At 42.6% G+C, this 15884-nt stretch overlaps 1 protein-coding gene across 1 annotated transcript in view; it reads left to right on the plus strand.

Moving 5' to 3' along the window:
- Window positions 1-15884, plus strand: part of MYO1H (myosin IH) — a 606720-nt gene that overhangs the window by 272942 nt on the left and 317894 nt on the right. Inside the window, exon 15 of the mRNA XM_085633501.1 lies at window positions 7843-7934. Within this exon, the coding sequence (XP_085489627.1) occupies window positions 7843-7934 (92 nt within the window). The remainder of the gene's footprint in view (window positions 1-7842; window positions 7935-15884) is intronic.

The raw sequence follows: 15884 nt of genomic DNA on the forward strand, positions 1-15884 counted from the left end.
GGTGCGGCAACCTCTAATCCTTTTACGGGTTGTGGTGCAGGCTTTCTCACCCTCCACGGCCTTCGGCAGCGTTGGAGTCAGGTGGTGCCATTACAGCATCAGGCACGCCGCTCGCCTCTCGCTTCCTATAAGGCTTTGTTTTTCGCCGTTTCTTGACGGCGGACCTGTTTTTTTTGTCGCTGGGTCTATATGGCTTCTGACAGCTTTTTATGTGGTTTTGTGTCGGTTCCACCAGGATTTGTGCAAGATTCAGTATTTAGGGGCAGGAGCTATGCTCAAGCACAATTACCCGGCTGTCTTGTCAGGCCACGCCCCCCTAGAGTGGAGTGTTATAGAGTGGCGTAGAGTGGAGTAGCATAGAGTGGAGTGGCATAACTTGGTGACGAGTGCAGTAGTGTAAAGTGGCATAGAGTGTCCTAGAGTGGAGTGGCATGGAGTAGAGTTTGATAGAGTGGAGTAGAGTGCCATAAAGTGGAGTAAAGTAGAGTGGAGTGCCATAAAGTAGAGAGGTGTGGAATAGAGAGGCATAGAGTGGAGAGGTGTTGAGTGTCATAGAGTGGAGTGGCGTAGAGTGGAGTAAAGCGGCATGGAATGAAGGGGCATAGAGTGGAGTGTTATAGAGTGGAGTGTTGTAGACTGGAATGCAATGGCATAGATTGAGTGGCATAGAGGGGAGCATAGTGTCCTAGAGTAGAGTGGAGTAGAGTGGGATATAGTGGAGCTGCAGAGAGTGGAGTGCAGTGGAGTGGCGTAGAGTGGCATAGGGTAATGTCACATAGAGTGGAGTGTTTTGGTGTGGTATAGAGTAAAGTGGTGCAGAGAGGAGTGTCGTAGAGTAGTGTAGAGTGGAGTAGAGTGGAGTGGCGTAGAGTGGAGATGCATTGAGTGGAGTGGTGTAGAGTAGAAGGGCATGGAGTGGCATAAAGTGGAGCAATATAAAGATATAAAGTGGAGTAAAGTGGAAAAGAGTAGAGTGGAGTGACGTAGAGTGGTGTAGATGGGTGTAGAGCAGAGGTCCTCAAACTTTTTGATGCCGAGACCCCCCTGTCAAAATTTTCTGGCTTGAGGACCCCCCTCCGGACAAAAATTTCTAGAACTTGGTACTCCTCATCATTGACAAGAATAAACGCCCCGAGGTACCCACAGCAAATCATTTTTATGGTGGGAAAATATTATTAAACAGTGTTTAGCAAATCAAAGGTTTGTGGCTGACTGTGAATTGGAGTCACAGGCTTACTACTCAGTTCAAACATAAAGTCTCCAAAAAGAATTGCCCAAAAATGCACAACAATACTTTATTTTTCCCAAGCAAAGCATAATTTGACAAAACCTATTTGGGTGACGATACATTTCTGAACTAATGTGATGGGTGTGCCTGTTTTTCTCCTGACAGACGGTCAATTTGTAGATGCTTGACACTCACTTGCTTCCACTAGTGCCACCAAATGTCGCCTGCCCTCTCACTCATCACTGGAGCTCACTGAGCTATAAGGGATATAGCACGGAGTGGACAAAGAAGTTTACTGCATGTGAGGGCAGTGTATATGAGATCTAAAAAAAGAGTCACTTGTTTGTAAAGCGGGCAGTTTTAAACCTGTAATGGATTGAGCTGTATAGGTGTTTTGCAAGTAATGGTAGACTGCATGCATTTGTGCTTCTGCAGAAAATATTTGTGGAAGTAGCACAGAAATCAAGAGTAAAAACGCTCCACCTGACCATAAAAAAGCCCACACACTGACTGGCTACCCTTTGGGCACTACCAGACTACCCTATAGGCAGGGCAACTTGAATTATGAGGCAGGGGAGGACCAAATTAAGTGGCAGTTTTAAACTTATAAAGACCAAGCTATATAAGTGCTTTGTAAGGCATGGGAGACTATATGCATTTTCGCTTCCTGCAGACAGTATTTGTGGTAGTAGCACAGAAATCAAGATTGATACAGTCCACCAGACCAGAAAACAGGCCAGCGAGCAGCTAAAAAAAACAACCCACTCACTGACCTGACTTGTCAGCCCTTTGAGCACCTCCAGACTGCCCTATAGGAAGGGCAACTGAAATTATGAGGCAGGGATTGACCAAATTATGAGGCAGGGCTGACTAAATTGTGTGGTAAGAAAATGTAAATAATGTTATGTGATAAAGCATATTTTGGGGTAGTAATGCTTTATTATTTTGAAATTTTTTTACACACAATAAGACTGGGCAAGATTTCACCTCATCAGTACCAGTTTATAACCAAAATACAGGAATGAACAACAGAAAGATGTCTAGTCAACCTTTGTGAAGGGCCTTCCACCCCACAGGAATACATGTCGGCACATTAGAAGCTCACCTGGCCGAGAGCAGTAGTGGTCCCTTAAAACCCTGGAGGTGTTGTGCTGAGTTAAGCAGTTCACTCACGCCTCTTTTCTCCCACCCCCTGCCTTCCATCCCTCTCATCTGTCAATTAAAGTATGTCTGGCCCGGTCTCTCAATACCTAATAATCACACACAGACTGGGCTCTTCCCATTCATCCCTTCAGTGTTATGCTCCCTCCAAGCCCCCCTCACCCCTTCCGGCCCCCACTGTCAGCTGCATGATGGCAGTGCCATTTCTAATAGGGGCAGAGCACCTGCAGCTGGCACCACAGCTGCGCTGCCCCAACCCTGCCTCGGAAAAAAAGTGAAAGACACTCACCTAGCCCGCTGAGAGCTCGGATCCGAGTGCACACAACACGTGATGCCTCTGGCTGTATTCTTCTTATTTCATGTGTTGAATACTCAATGATAACGCAAGATTGAATTGTGCTGGAACTGGCTAGTTTTGTCTTAAAAAAACTCTTTTTGTTTGAAAAGATTGTTACTTTCGGAGGCACAGCACCCCCTCACCCCCAGTGAACCTCACTCAACCCCCCCCCCACACCCCCAACACCAGGAGCCCAGGATAGCCTTTGAGGGCTTTCCTCAAGCCAGCATGACAAAAACGGAAACAGGAGAGCGGCAACAGCAGGGGCAGAGCAGAGGAATACCAAAGACATCAATGGGGAAAGGGTGAGAGTGAAAATAAAGGGGGTGAGGGTAGCAACAGAGAGATGGTGGAAATGTAACCAGTGCCATCAGCAGTAGAAAGCGGATTGTTTTAAATGAACAAATCTTCCAGGGGGAATAACGTATTCTGGGAAACATCTTTAGGAGAATTCTTGTAAATAAGAATGGGTGCGTGTGTGCGTGCATGTATGTTTGTGTGTGTGTCTGAGGAGTGAAAAGCCAGGGCATGGTGGATGTGGAGGAAGGCGGGGTAAGAGGCAGCTTACTCACAAGTTCTGTGAAGAGCCTACACAAATGATTGAGAGTTTATACAACCCTGAGGGTTGGCATGTTCAAATCCCCACCACTTCTGTTCAACAGACAAGTACTGTTGTGACCAGAAGATTACAGGCTTGATTGTGTAAAGATGTATGTCTCAAAATGAAATGATTCGATGCACCCTAAATGGCAGAATTACCAACCTCATAATGTCCTCTATCAGTTAGTTACTATACGTGAGCCCATATGCTGCAAAGTAACAGAAAATTTGCTGCAGTTTGTACCCAATTCCTGCCATGTGTGAAGAGCGTCCATAGTTTTTTTTTACTATTTTCATTACATCACTACTAGAATATGGCATAACGGCTAGGGTGGTCGGCCTCGGAGCTCGGGAACCGGGTTAGTCTCGGCAAGGGCGCTCAACATTTTGTGATTCTGGGCAAATCACTTAGTCGCCTCATGCCTAACAAAAATTAATGTGTCCCTCTGTATCATAACTGGTGCTCATGTAAAGATGCCTTCAGGTCTAGTTTGTGCTATGTAAAACTCCACCAAAAAAAGAAACGACTCCACAAACTGATCCTTAAATGGTTACAATTCAAATAAGCCCACATGAAGCTGTGATAGTAAAGTTGGTTAGGCTCTGGGGCCTGACCATGAACACCCTCCTTTGTGGACAGGTGTTCTGTTCTTATCACTTTTTTCCCTCCAAAAGTATAGCAAATATTTGCAGCTATTGTCTCCTGTTTCACAAATATGCTTATTGCAGTCTATACCTTGTTGCGTTTCTTGCACTGCAACTCTAACGTTCACTATTGGCATGTTGTATTTCACTCTTTAATTGATATTCAGAATTGGTGTTCATCAGCTATGGCGCCTTGCTCACTTGACAAATGAATAAGTCTAGGAATAAAGCAAGCAGTAATGTTCAAACTGTTATCTGGGTATTTACCAACTAATAATGGCCTGGTAAGATGTGTGGATAGTTACTGCACATGTTTATATAATTTGACTACCAGAGGACAACAATTTTTTTCCATCTCCCATAATGGGCCAATTTGAGTGTGGGATTATGTTTGCATGAAGCAAATGATATTGCCTGCTCCGGTCTATCCACTTTGAAAGGAAGACCGTTGCTTCTGTGCCATAGGAAGAGAGATCACGCAGTCTAAGAGCCTTTCACATCACAGTATCAAAAGAATTTTTTTGTCTCTGGAAAGCCTGTAAAGACCCACTGATACAAGATGCGGTGTGCTCTGATAAAGTATAGAACTGGTACAAGACTGTTCATAATGCTGCCAGAATCTATGATGATAGTAATGAAGATCAAAATATGAGTGCAGTGTAGGTATGTTTTGAGGCACAGGAGGCTCCATTAACATGTTAACTTTATCAGTGTGTCTTCCATCCACCTTTTGGCTCACAGTACTTGAACAAAACATTGATTTTTATTAAAAAACTTAAAATACCTTCCCACAATATACATTCAAGCTAATAAATACTATTCAGGCCAAGACATTTCATTGCAAGGTAGAAACAATGGCACACTGCCACTTTCTTAAATTTTACCTCTGATGCCTTGCCTGAATACTCATTCACTTGATATCTAAACAATAGGCATATTTGCAGAGTGTCCAGCTCACCCCAAGAAGGCCCCTTGGTGTCACTGACAGATAACTGATGTTTATTTTTACCAAACTCAACAATAGTTATTTTATCAACCTCGTAAGGATGGAAGGCAGAGTGCACTCACCGAAATTCGAACCTGTGAACATGTGGTCAAAGAGAAACTCCTGGAACATGTACAAAAGTTTACTGAGCCACCAGACCCAGATCACTGCGATCTGCGAACTCATAATCCATTCCTAATGCATGATTTTGGAAAATAGCCCACGTACACATTCATAGCACATACATAATTTCAGTACTTTGCTGTTGTTTGATGTCACCAAGTAGCGGCGGAATGATGCTGTTAAAAATCGATTTCAAAGAAATCAAGGGACCACGCAGAATAGGAGAGTAAAAAGGCTTATGCAGTCAGTGTGAAAGAGGAAGTGAACATAAATAAATGTTACTTTTGTAATGTAGCCAGGTTTCAGAAATAGCATAGTTTGAAATAAAGGTGAGGGGTGTATGCATACATGCCAACATTTCAGAAGAGCAAAGTGGGAGATTAAAAAAAAAAACAAATCGGGAGACTATGGCCTTGAATCGGGTTACTGACATGTATGGGCTTTGGAAGTGAGCTGCTGCAGGATCGGACATTTTCGAAACACAAATGCACGTTTTTTTTACCTTTCAGAAGCATGGAGGCAATGGCAGGTGATGCAAGTGTTGTGCAATGGCCTGGCAAGTTGCTGGCAGTGCACCCCCCCCCCCTCCCCCCGTGTTTCAGCCCGGGCTGAAACAGCTTCCAGTGCAAACACACAGCCCCCCCCCCAGTACTTCACAGGTCTTTAAAAGACCATTTACTTGCCAACGAGGCTGTGTTGGTTTTTCACCCCTTCTAGAGCCCCTGCATCGCCACTCTGACTATTGATGGAAAAATTAGCCTGTTACACAATACCAAGCCCTGTCAGCTGAAACCCCGAGGAATCGGGTTTTTGCTTGCAGGGATCGGGAGGCGGGAGACTAGCCTTGAAATCGGTAGTCTCCCGCCTGAATCGGGAGGGTTGGCATTTCTGGGTGTATGTGTGTATGTCTGAGGGGTGAAAAGTAGGGCATAGTGGATGTGGAGAAAGGAAGAGGCAGCTGACTCACCAGTTCTTCGAAGCCTTGTTTTCCGATGTTCTCCAATCAGAGAGCACATTGAAATGCACTCTTCGGAATTCAAAACAAAGAGCACACGTTTTGGATTCCGGATCCAGGCAGGAGTGCGATCGGGAATGCGCGACCCCCTTTATGTGAGTCCACGCCCCCCCTGGGGGTCGCGCCCCACAGATTGAAGACCCCTGGTGTAGAGTGTCGTAAAGTCAAGTGGATTATAGTGGAGTGGCATAGAGTGGAGTAAGCACGGTATGGTAGCAAACTGCCATCACAGACAATACATTATCAATTGAAATCACCATTATATTTGCACAGACATACAGTTTTACTGATAAAATTATACAGCGCACAAAAGATAATGAGTGGAAATTGGCATCACCTGGTTTATTGATTTTTTTATCGCATTGAAATACTTGTCTACACCACACTTCAGAATTACCAGAAATGTGCTACATTTGCGCTTTCCTAATTCTGATATATTCTAAAATATGTGTACAGTTCATTTACTGGCATTTAAACTTTATGGTGTGTTAGAAACAAATAACATCCCACAACCTTCCCTTTTAATACCCAGTACTCAGCAAGATTTTCACATAAATCCTCTCTCTTTGCAGTCAGCGGAAGAAAAGTAAACACCAACCTCCTTTAGAAGACAGAGACTTACATTTGACCTCTGTCTTTGAATGCACAGCAAATGTGACAAGATAAAAACAAATTGTAAAGGCCTGTTTATTGCTCATTCACTTCTGAACTCCAGCATTGTTAGCCTCCTACTTCCAGCATCTAAGGCATGGGAGTCAAATTAGGCAAGAGGATTGTTTAAGTTATACTTTTAGTAATGAGTACTGACCAAAATAAAGAAGCTCACAGACAGGACATTGTTCCTCATAAGCATGCAAGATTGATTACTGCTAGGGGCAGAGATAAGGAGAATCTGTCAAGCAGAAAGATAGGAAGCAGGAAACCTTTTCTAATAAATACATCACATTTACTGCTACGAACTAACATAAGGGAGACAAATGAAAACACATGTACTTCCACTAAAATGAAAAAAAGAGATCCCAGAAAGAGAGCAGTCGTGGAAAATCACAAAGAGGCAGTGAAAGTGGTAGGGAACAGGCTATGCTCTACAGGGGGGACAAAGACACGCTATGTCTTTGAAACCAGATAACTGTGCTACCTGGGAGGCTTTGTCCTCAAAAGAGTGGTGATGAAGCTACTTTCTCAAATTAAGCACTGCCATTGTGTGCCTTCGGAAGAGGGTGGGTGTACTTAAGAAAATGGATTTTTTTTGGTCACCCTCCTCCCTTCACATTTCTCAATTCTTCTCATTTCCTTTGTGACTGGAAGTATCTGTCAATTGAGGGGCATAGGAATGGCTGCTCCATTTACGCATCATGTTGATAAAGGTTACCGAAAGTGTCACTGTGATACTATGGGACTCAAGTAGCATTCTGTGCACTGTAACAGCATAGAAATAGGTTACAAGGTTTCCAACTAGGGAAGACTATTTCTGCGTTAAAAAATCTGTAGATAGAATACTGTACCAACTAGAACTAACATGACCAAAGGTGCATAACTTAAAAAGGATTCAATGGCACTATGTCTTAGCATGACAGAAATGAGTACTCAACAGCATGCCCATGACTATTAGCATTTTCTTCAGAATCTATAAGCGTTTCAAAACGACGATCTCCGTTTCTTTGGCACATTTGCACTACTTCTCATAAAGCACATTCTTTACTGTCAAAATAATTTAACATAAAATCCTTTCATCTTTGCTGTTTAAGGATGAAGAATGCCTGCGGCCGGGAGAAGCTACAGATCTGAGTTTCCTGGCAAAGCTGGAGGAGAAAGTAGGAGACCATCCTCACTTCCTGACGTACGCATGTATACTTTGCAAATCTTACACAAAAAGTGCCCTGCTGTAGTGATACAACATACTAGGTCTACTCCATGTAGCATGCAGTAACAGATTATTCAAATGGAAAGACCCTACTTTCTAGTGAGTTTAGATTGTCAGTGCAAATGTGTTTCCTACGTACACACACATTGGCACTCAACTTCCCTTTTGAGGCATGAGAACTGACACCCCTCTACCCCTCCAAAAAAGTTGATAATTGCAAGATTTACTTTGCAACATAATTTATGGTGAAATTATTTTGGTCTTGGTACATGATAAGAAAGAGTTACAAACTAGTGTTTTCTATGTTTCCTAGTTCATTTGTTCAGCTCATCTGGGTAAAGACAACGTCGACAAATTAATTGTAAAATGTTCGCCAATCGAAAGTAGTTTGAAACATAATGATATCCCAGCATGCTCTGCCAGTTTTTAATTTTAATAGGAAACATTGCAGTACTGAGGCAGAAACGATTAAAGCATCTGTAAAGTTTATGATAGTAGAGGGTAGCCTATATACTCTTATAAAATGAAACATCACAGTTCATTTCATTCGAATGTTCACCCTCTTTCTGCATTGCCGGTTGATATTGTGTTTTTTTATTTGTTATTGAATGAGTAGATCTGTTCTTTATTTCGAGAGTGTTACGTATATGAAATAATAATTACCCGCAACAACATCAATTATTTACGTACTTTATCTGTCTCCTAATGTTAAGCCGTGCATGCCAAAATGTTCCATATATATTCATAGAATTGGAATGCCTAAAATAATTAATTGGTAACCTATGTAGAAGTTGTCAATTGCAGTTTTTTCAAGGGATAATATTCTTAAACACTAAGGGCGTGACTAAGAGTTTGGCAGTCCTTCTGTCAGCCCGCTACCGCCGCACAGACAGGAGGACCCCAGTGTAATCCATGGCGGGCGGGCGGTGCTGCGGCGGTCTCACGGCAGTGATCTGTTGCACTCATAGGAGAGCTTATGAGTGTAACAGACTGCTGCCGTGAGAGCGCCGAGTGCACGTTCGTGGACAAGGGGTGCAATTCCAGGAGGGGCACAACATGTATTTACCCCCAGGCCCAGGAGTTGCAGGGGGCCCTTTTAGAGCCCCCTTAGTTCCCTCAACACCACTCTTTTCATGGCAGGCTCACCGCCATGAAATGGGTGGTGGACAGGCAACTTGTAATATGCTCAGCGATGCTGCAGTGGCACCGCCAGCATATTAGTTCCCCTGACTGCTGCGCCACTGCCATGGGATCTGGATTCCGACAGACACAGTGGTCCTGTGGGAGTCCGATCGCCACACTCAAAATACAGCGGGTGGGCCCTCTTTGTTGGTGGTGGTCATACCACCGTACTCGTAATAAGGCCCTAAATATGTCTGCCCGTAGGAAAATTTCCCAAAACAATTTTTAAAATCGAGATTTAAACTCATCATATGGCTGAAAAAATATTAGTATTCATCGGTGACAGCATTTACCGCATTTTTAGTTTTTTAAAAATAGAAATTCAAAAGTCAGTTTTACCCCAAAACTCAATGTAATAATAATTTTTTTTTAAGTTTAAAAGAATTTTATTAGGCAGAGGAAAATGAGAATGTAATACAAAATATCAGGTAGGGAGGGGAGGGAAGAGGGGAGAGGGGTGGAAGGGGAAGGAAGGGGATTGCAGAATACAACATGTCAGAGAGAGTTTACAACAAAGTAAAATTTGTAAGAGAGAGTCTACAACAAAATAATAATCATGGGCATTTTAAAAGACGCAAAGAAATTGCATCAATCATATCTAAACAACTAAGTACAGAAAAAGTAAAAACAAAACAGTATATTGAAAAATTATGGACGTTGGAAGGGTATCATGGGGGTTTAGGAACTTCTTGTTGAGCAGGCGATGGACGAGAGGAATGAGCAACACAATTATCTAAATATAACGTAATGGGGTGCCATAAGTCTGCACGTTTAGTTGCTGAGTGAACAGAAGAAACAAAAGCATTATCAAGTCTATGATTGTGACAGACATTGTACCACCACGCTTTGAAAGAAATATTGGACATATTTTTCCAATTAACAGTGATCTGCTGAAAGGCAATGGCAAATAGCAAATCAACAATACGAACATACTTATCTACATTGTCCCAACTAGGGGATAAACTGCCCAAGAAAAGTTGAGTGAGAGAAAAGGGAATACAAGTGTGGAAAATAACATTAACTTGAGCCCACACCTGTAGCCAAAAATCATGCACATGCTTACAAAGAAATAGCATATGAAGTAATGTAGCATTAGGAGAGCCACACGACCAGCAGTTGTCTGAGGTACTGGGAAATCGCTTGTTTAGTGTAGAGGGAGTGTGAAGTAGTCTGTTGTAAATAAAAAATAAGGATTGTGTCAAGGAAGCTGCTCTAGAAGTTTTACAGATTTTTGTCCAAATTTTGTCCCATAGAGATACCGGCCAATTTATTCTGAGATCGATTTCCCACTGAGATTCAACCTTGGACTTAGGTCTGAGTAGCTCGTGCGCATGAAGGTGTTTATAAATAAGGGACGCTTTGGGAGTAGTACGCAAGATAGAGTGAAGTTGAGAAATAGGGGTGTACGGAGCAGGAGAGGGAGGAGAAACCAAGAGTCGCTCATAAACCTCCAAAACCGCAGCCCTGAGTAGAAGATACTTGGAGAAAAAGGATAAAGGTAAATCAAAGGAAGAACGGAGATCAGGAAAAGAGAAGAAGGTGGAGCCAGAGAAGAGCTGCGAGATCCAAATCAATCCTCGGCTTCTCCAAGATTTCCAATAAAAGGGGTTACGACCAATTAAGAGATATTTATTATGCCAGATGGTAGAAGAAAGGAAATCAGCGACAGTCTTAGGAGGACCGGGGGTAGCAGACAGTAAAAGCTTAAGGGTATATTTATGAATAGAAGTAGGGAGCAATGAGGGTTTACGGGAAAAAGCAAGATATTCTGCAAAAGAAAACGGAGAAAGGAGAGCGCGCTCAACCTTAATCCATAGAGGACAAGGAGAAGTGGGATCTTGTAGCCAGAGGGAAGCTTGACGTAATAAAAAGGCCTTCTGATAAGCAGGGAAGTCAGGGAAATTGACACCACCCTCAGAGGCAGGACGGATAAGTCTGGCAAGAGACATTCTGGGTTTTTTAGAGTTCCATAAAAATGAAGATAACGTTAAGTTGACCTTTTTAAAGAATTTCATTGGGATGGGTACAGGAATATTAGAAAGCGTATAAAGAATAATAGGGGAAATCATCATTTTAATAGTGTCGAGACGACCCCACCAGGACAGGTATAAGGGATGCCACCTTACAGTGAGATCAGCGATCTTTTGTGCGCATTTGGACATACATAAAGAGACAGTGTCCGAAACAGAGGGGGTGATATATAAACCCAGATACTTGATATGGGACAATGTAATAATAATCAAAAATGTTTTTCAATATATAGCAGTTTTACTGCCATCTTTAACTTTCCCTTTAATAATGAGCAAAATTAAAAATGTAAACCTAGGGATGCAGCCATCTGCGTGAGGCTGTTATGTGGCTGATATGCACCTCTGAAGCCTGGGCTCAAAGTGAGGCCTTTGTATGGTGCAAAAAGCAGGGTTTGTGGTGCTTATGGAGGTAGAGAAGTGAATCTCTGGCCCATTTGTGTATGCATTCTCAGGCTGTAGCCTGGCTTCAGTTCTTGGCACTGCCACCTCAAATGTGGTGGTGAAATTCTTCTTCTATGTCTGATTTAGGTGGCTTGGAGAGATGGGCAACCATTCCTGTGATTGTGTCCCCCCAACAGGACGTGTAATGTGTTTATTTTGTCTTGGTTCCAGGGCGGTCAGTTGTTACTGGACAGTATCCACTTTGGGGTTTATAGTTACGTTTAATAATGATTATTAGCATTGGTAATTTCCCACTCATGTCCTTTGATCTCATACACTTGCACTCTAATTGGATTGGCAAGTGATTTTCTTTGTACACTTAACTCTACAAAGATAGTAGGGCTTCGCAATCAAGTCTAGCTCAGGAGTCAGTAATTGGCTTGGAACACAGATACAGAATAATATAGTAATCACAGCACCTAGTTGCTTGTGATGCGGGCATTATACACAATTCAAGGGAGAGCAGAAATGACAGCTGGAAGGCTTCATAATCAGTGTTTCATCAATTGGATTGGTGATGTTGGAACTGAACTTATCACCTACAGTTAGTAGCATAGGGTTCTAAACTTTAGAGGCCCTTATCTGTTAAATAGCTGACTACTGTGAACATTTGTGTATATGTATGCATGTATATGATATTTCTCCTGCCTCCTGTCCATAATACAAGGGTTACATAGTCAGAATTGGGCCCAGGTTATTCTGGACACAGAGGGAACACTGTCACAGAAGATATTGATTGTAAATGGGTTAAGACAGGGGCGTGTCTTGGCTCCGTTGCTATTTATAACGGATTTGCCAGTCATTCTGCGAACGGTGCGGGGTGCCAGCCCAAAAATAGATGGGAAACGTATTGCCTGCTTACTTTATGCAGACGACTTGGTGATTGTGGACCAAACAGAGATAGGCCTGCAAAGAAAGCTCAAAGTGTTTGGTGAGTACTGCAGTCGTAAGAAGTCAACAGTAAACTTGGAAAAAAACTAAGATTCTGTGCTTCAGCAAAAAGAGGAAGAATTTCAGCTGGTTCCTAGGCTCCATAAAACTGGAGATAGTTAAGGAGTACAAATACCTAGGCATCTGGTTTGAGAAATCTATGAAGTGGAAAGTAAACCTGGATGCACTAAGAATTCGGGCCCATTCTTCGGTTAGTGGCCTGAGGAAACTTAACACCTATGGAGAAATGATGGATAGACCAGTTCTGAAAGCTTACACGGCTTTGGTACCTCCTTAGTTTTTATATGGTGCAGCATTGCTATTCTTAAGTGGTAAGAGGAAGTGGGATGGTGAAGAAGGGAAATGGGTAAAATTATTATTGTCCCTACCCAGATCCTCCATGATCCAGGCAATAAGATTAGAAACCGGAATGGTTTCATGGGAGAAAACGGCAAGTATGGCACTAATAAGATTCTGGAAACGCCTGTGCTGGGAAGAGGAGCAAAAAGTGTCCTTTTGGTGTAAATGTGAGATCCTACAGAGTGAAATGAAGTGGGTAAGGGGGTCAGACTAATGGTTGCTATGGTATGTAGGGAATTGAGGGTTGACATATGCCAGCAGAACTTTCATCCTACCATAAGCAAGAAGAATCTTAGGACATTAGGGAAAGAAATATTATGGGACCAGGATAGGCAACACTTGGAAGGGAAAAGATCTGTATGTTATATGATTAAATACTGGCATAACGGTCAACAGTTTCGATATATGGATTTACTTCCCATTCGTTGGTTTAGGAAAGAACTATTGAAAATAAGGATTGGGATCAATCCATGTTATGTGAATAATAGGATTAAGAGGGCCATGACTGACCACGAAGAGAAGTGTACCTGTAACCTAGGCACAAAATGCGATATTTTGCACATCTAACTTGATTGTCTAAAAGTTCTTGAAGCACGAAAACTGTGGCTACGACCAATCTTCCTAAAATATGAGGTTAGGAATCGTGCACAAGCAGTAGACTTGTTAACTGAAATGCACTCACTAGATGTAGCATGTGCAATAGGGAGGTTTATGCTTGAAGTTAAAAAAGTTTTTAAAAATGTGTAGAGTGGATGTTTTATCACTGGTATTGATTTGATGAAATGTACTCCAGTTTTTATAAATGATACTTGGAATTTGAATAATTGTTATATAGAATATACTTTTAGAAGATTTTTTAATGGATTTGGAGTTTTATACAGATGTTTTATAGTCTATAGCTTGAGATGGTTTTTAAATTGAAGACTGCTATGTTTGTATGTACGTATAAGTTTAAGGACCTAAGGTCTAAATAAACAATCTTATTCACAAAATTGCTATTTCTATTGCGTGAACCTAGCCAAAAGGCAACATTTCAGTTAGAGAGGGCACCTTCAGCTGAGACCTCAGAGTTGGTGCCCTTCAGAGTAGTCTTTTCTGCTCTCTAAAAGTGAATTGCTAGGCCCAAATAGTACCAAAACATCCATCCTTCATTGGAGGTGGACAGCATTGGTTGTGGTTCCTGGAACCACTCCAAGTAGAGGAGAAGTATAAAATTATCAGGACATGCACAAGGCACATGCACAAGGCAAGCCCGTCTGCGCCCGTCCGCGCACCGACCACGCACAGCGCCAGCCATGCTGCCCTGACCGGTATGAGTGAGGTTGGTGATGGAAGGTACATCTATACAAGAAGCCAGCTGTTGGAGTTGGGGGCTGAAGGAGGTAGGAGAGGTAGGACAAAATTAGAAGTGACGGCAGGGCTGAAGTCTGATTTCATAAGGAAAGATGGCTTGAGGTGAGGACTGCTTAATGTCAGGTCGCTACCTAAGCACCACTTGGAGATCCAACTGTTGGTGGAACTGCATGAATTGGATGTATTGTTTATGACCGAAACATGGACACATGCTGATTCTGACATGGAGCTGGGCATGACCTGCCCATCTGGGTATAAAGCCCTTCATAAACCACGCGTGGGTGGTCGGGGAGGGGGGTTGGAATCATTTTTAAAGATAGCTGGGACTTTTTACCTCTTGATATTGAGGAACTGGAAGGGATAGAACTCTTGGGCTTCTCAATAAAAGAGCCCAAGGGACAACCATTGACTGGTCTAGTTAGCTATAGGCCACCTGGAGCAGCTAGCCTCGCCTTCCAACAAGGACTCATTGAAGTCCTGAGTAATTTGGCTTTGTGTCATTCGAGACTGCTCGTTGTAGGTGATTTTAACTTATGGCCAAACGGGATTCTAGATCCAGGCTTTTATAATATTGTTCAATCCTGTGAACTCATTATCTTACAACAGTGGGTTAAGGGACCCACCCACAAGGGGGGACACACGCTGGACTTAGTATTCACTAATGAACAGCTAATGGGACCTATTGAGGTCCTACCAGTATGTTGGTCAGACCATTATTTGATTGTCTTCCAGCTGTACAATCTGGGACTGAATGAATTAAACCAGAAGATTGATCGAAAACTTCAAAGTAGGGATTGGAAGAGCCTTCTAAAGAAAGCAAAGGCCCTCCTGGTTTTTGCACCCATTGAGGTATTTGATACTGGAAAGACAGTGGAGGAGAATTATACAAACTACTGTAAAAATATTAGTACCCAGCTAGATCGAGTCGCCCCATTAAAAAAACCATAAAAAAACTTGGTAGACCGTCAGCCCCTTGGTTTACAGACAATCTCAGAACCCTGAAACTTGGCTGTAAGCAAGCAGAAAGGAAATGGCGTAGAGCATATGCTGAGAGGGATAAAATCCTCTGGAAGGCAGCCTTAGTGGGGTACAGAAAAGAAATCGTGTCAGCAAAAACAGAGTTTTTTGCGAACTGTATCCAGAAAGCACAAAATAGCACTAAGGAAGCTTTCAGGATTGTAGACACTTTGATCAAACCTGAATGCGTTAAGAATGAGATTGTGCCTAGTCAGACATTGTGTGATGGACTGGCATCCTTCTTCGAGGAGAAGATAAGTAATATTATCAATGATCTTGTTCCACGACACATGCCCAAGAAATCGTACCCATTGAACCAAGTAGAGAGGGGGACATTACACTCTCTGGATCATTTTAACGCTCTCTCTCTGGGGGACTTTGAAAAAATGGCCATGGGTATATCCTCAGGATCGCCTTTGGATCCATTGCCACATAAAATCTGGAAGGGATTGTCTTCGGAGCTATTTCCGGCACTAAGGCAAATTTGCAATCAATCCTTGATGGAGGGTATAATGCCAGCTTGCTGGAAGCAGGCATCAGTGACGCCTTTGTTAAAAAAGGCGACACTAGACCCAGCATGCATGAAGAATTATAGGCCAATCTCTTTATTACC

Source organism: Triturus cristatus, chromosome 11 (genome assembly GCF_964204655.1).
Source record: "Triturus cristatus chromosome 11, aTriCri1.1, whole genome shotgun sequence".
NCBI lineage: Eukaryota > Metazoa > Chordata > Amphibia > Caudata > Salamandridae > Triturus > Triturus cristatus.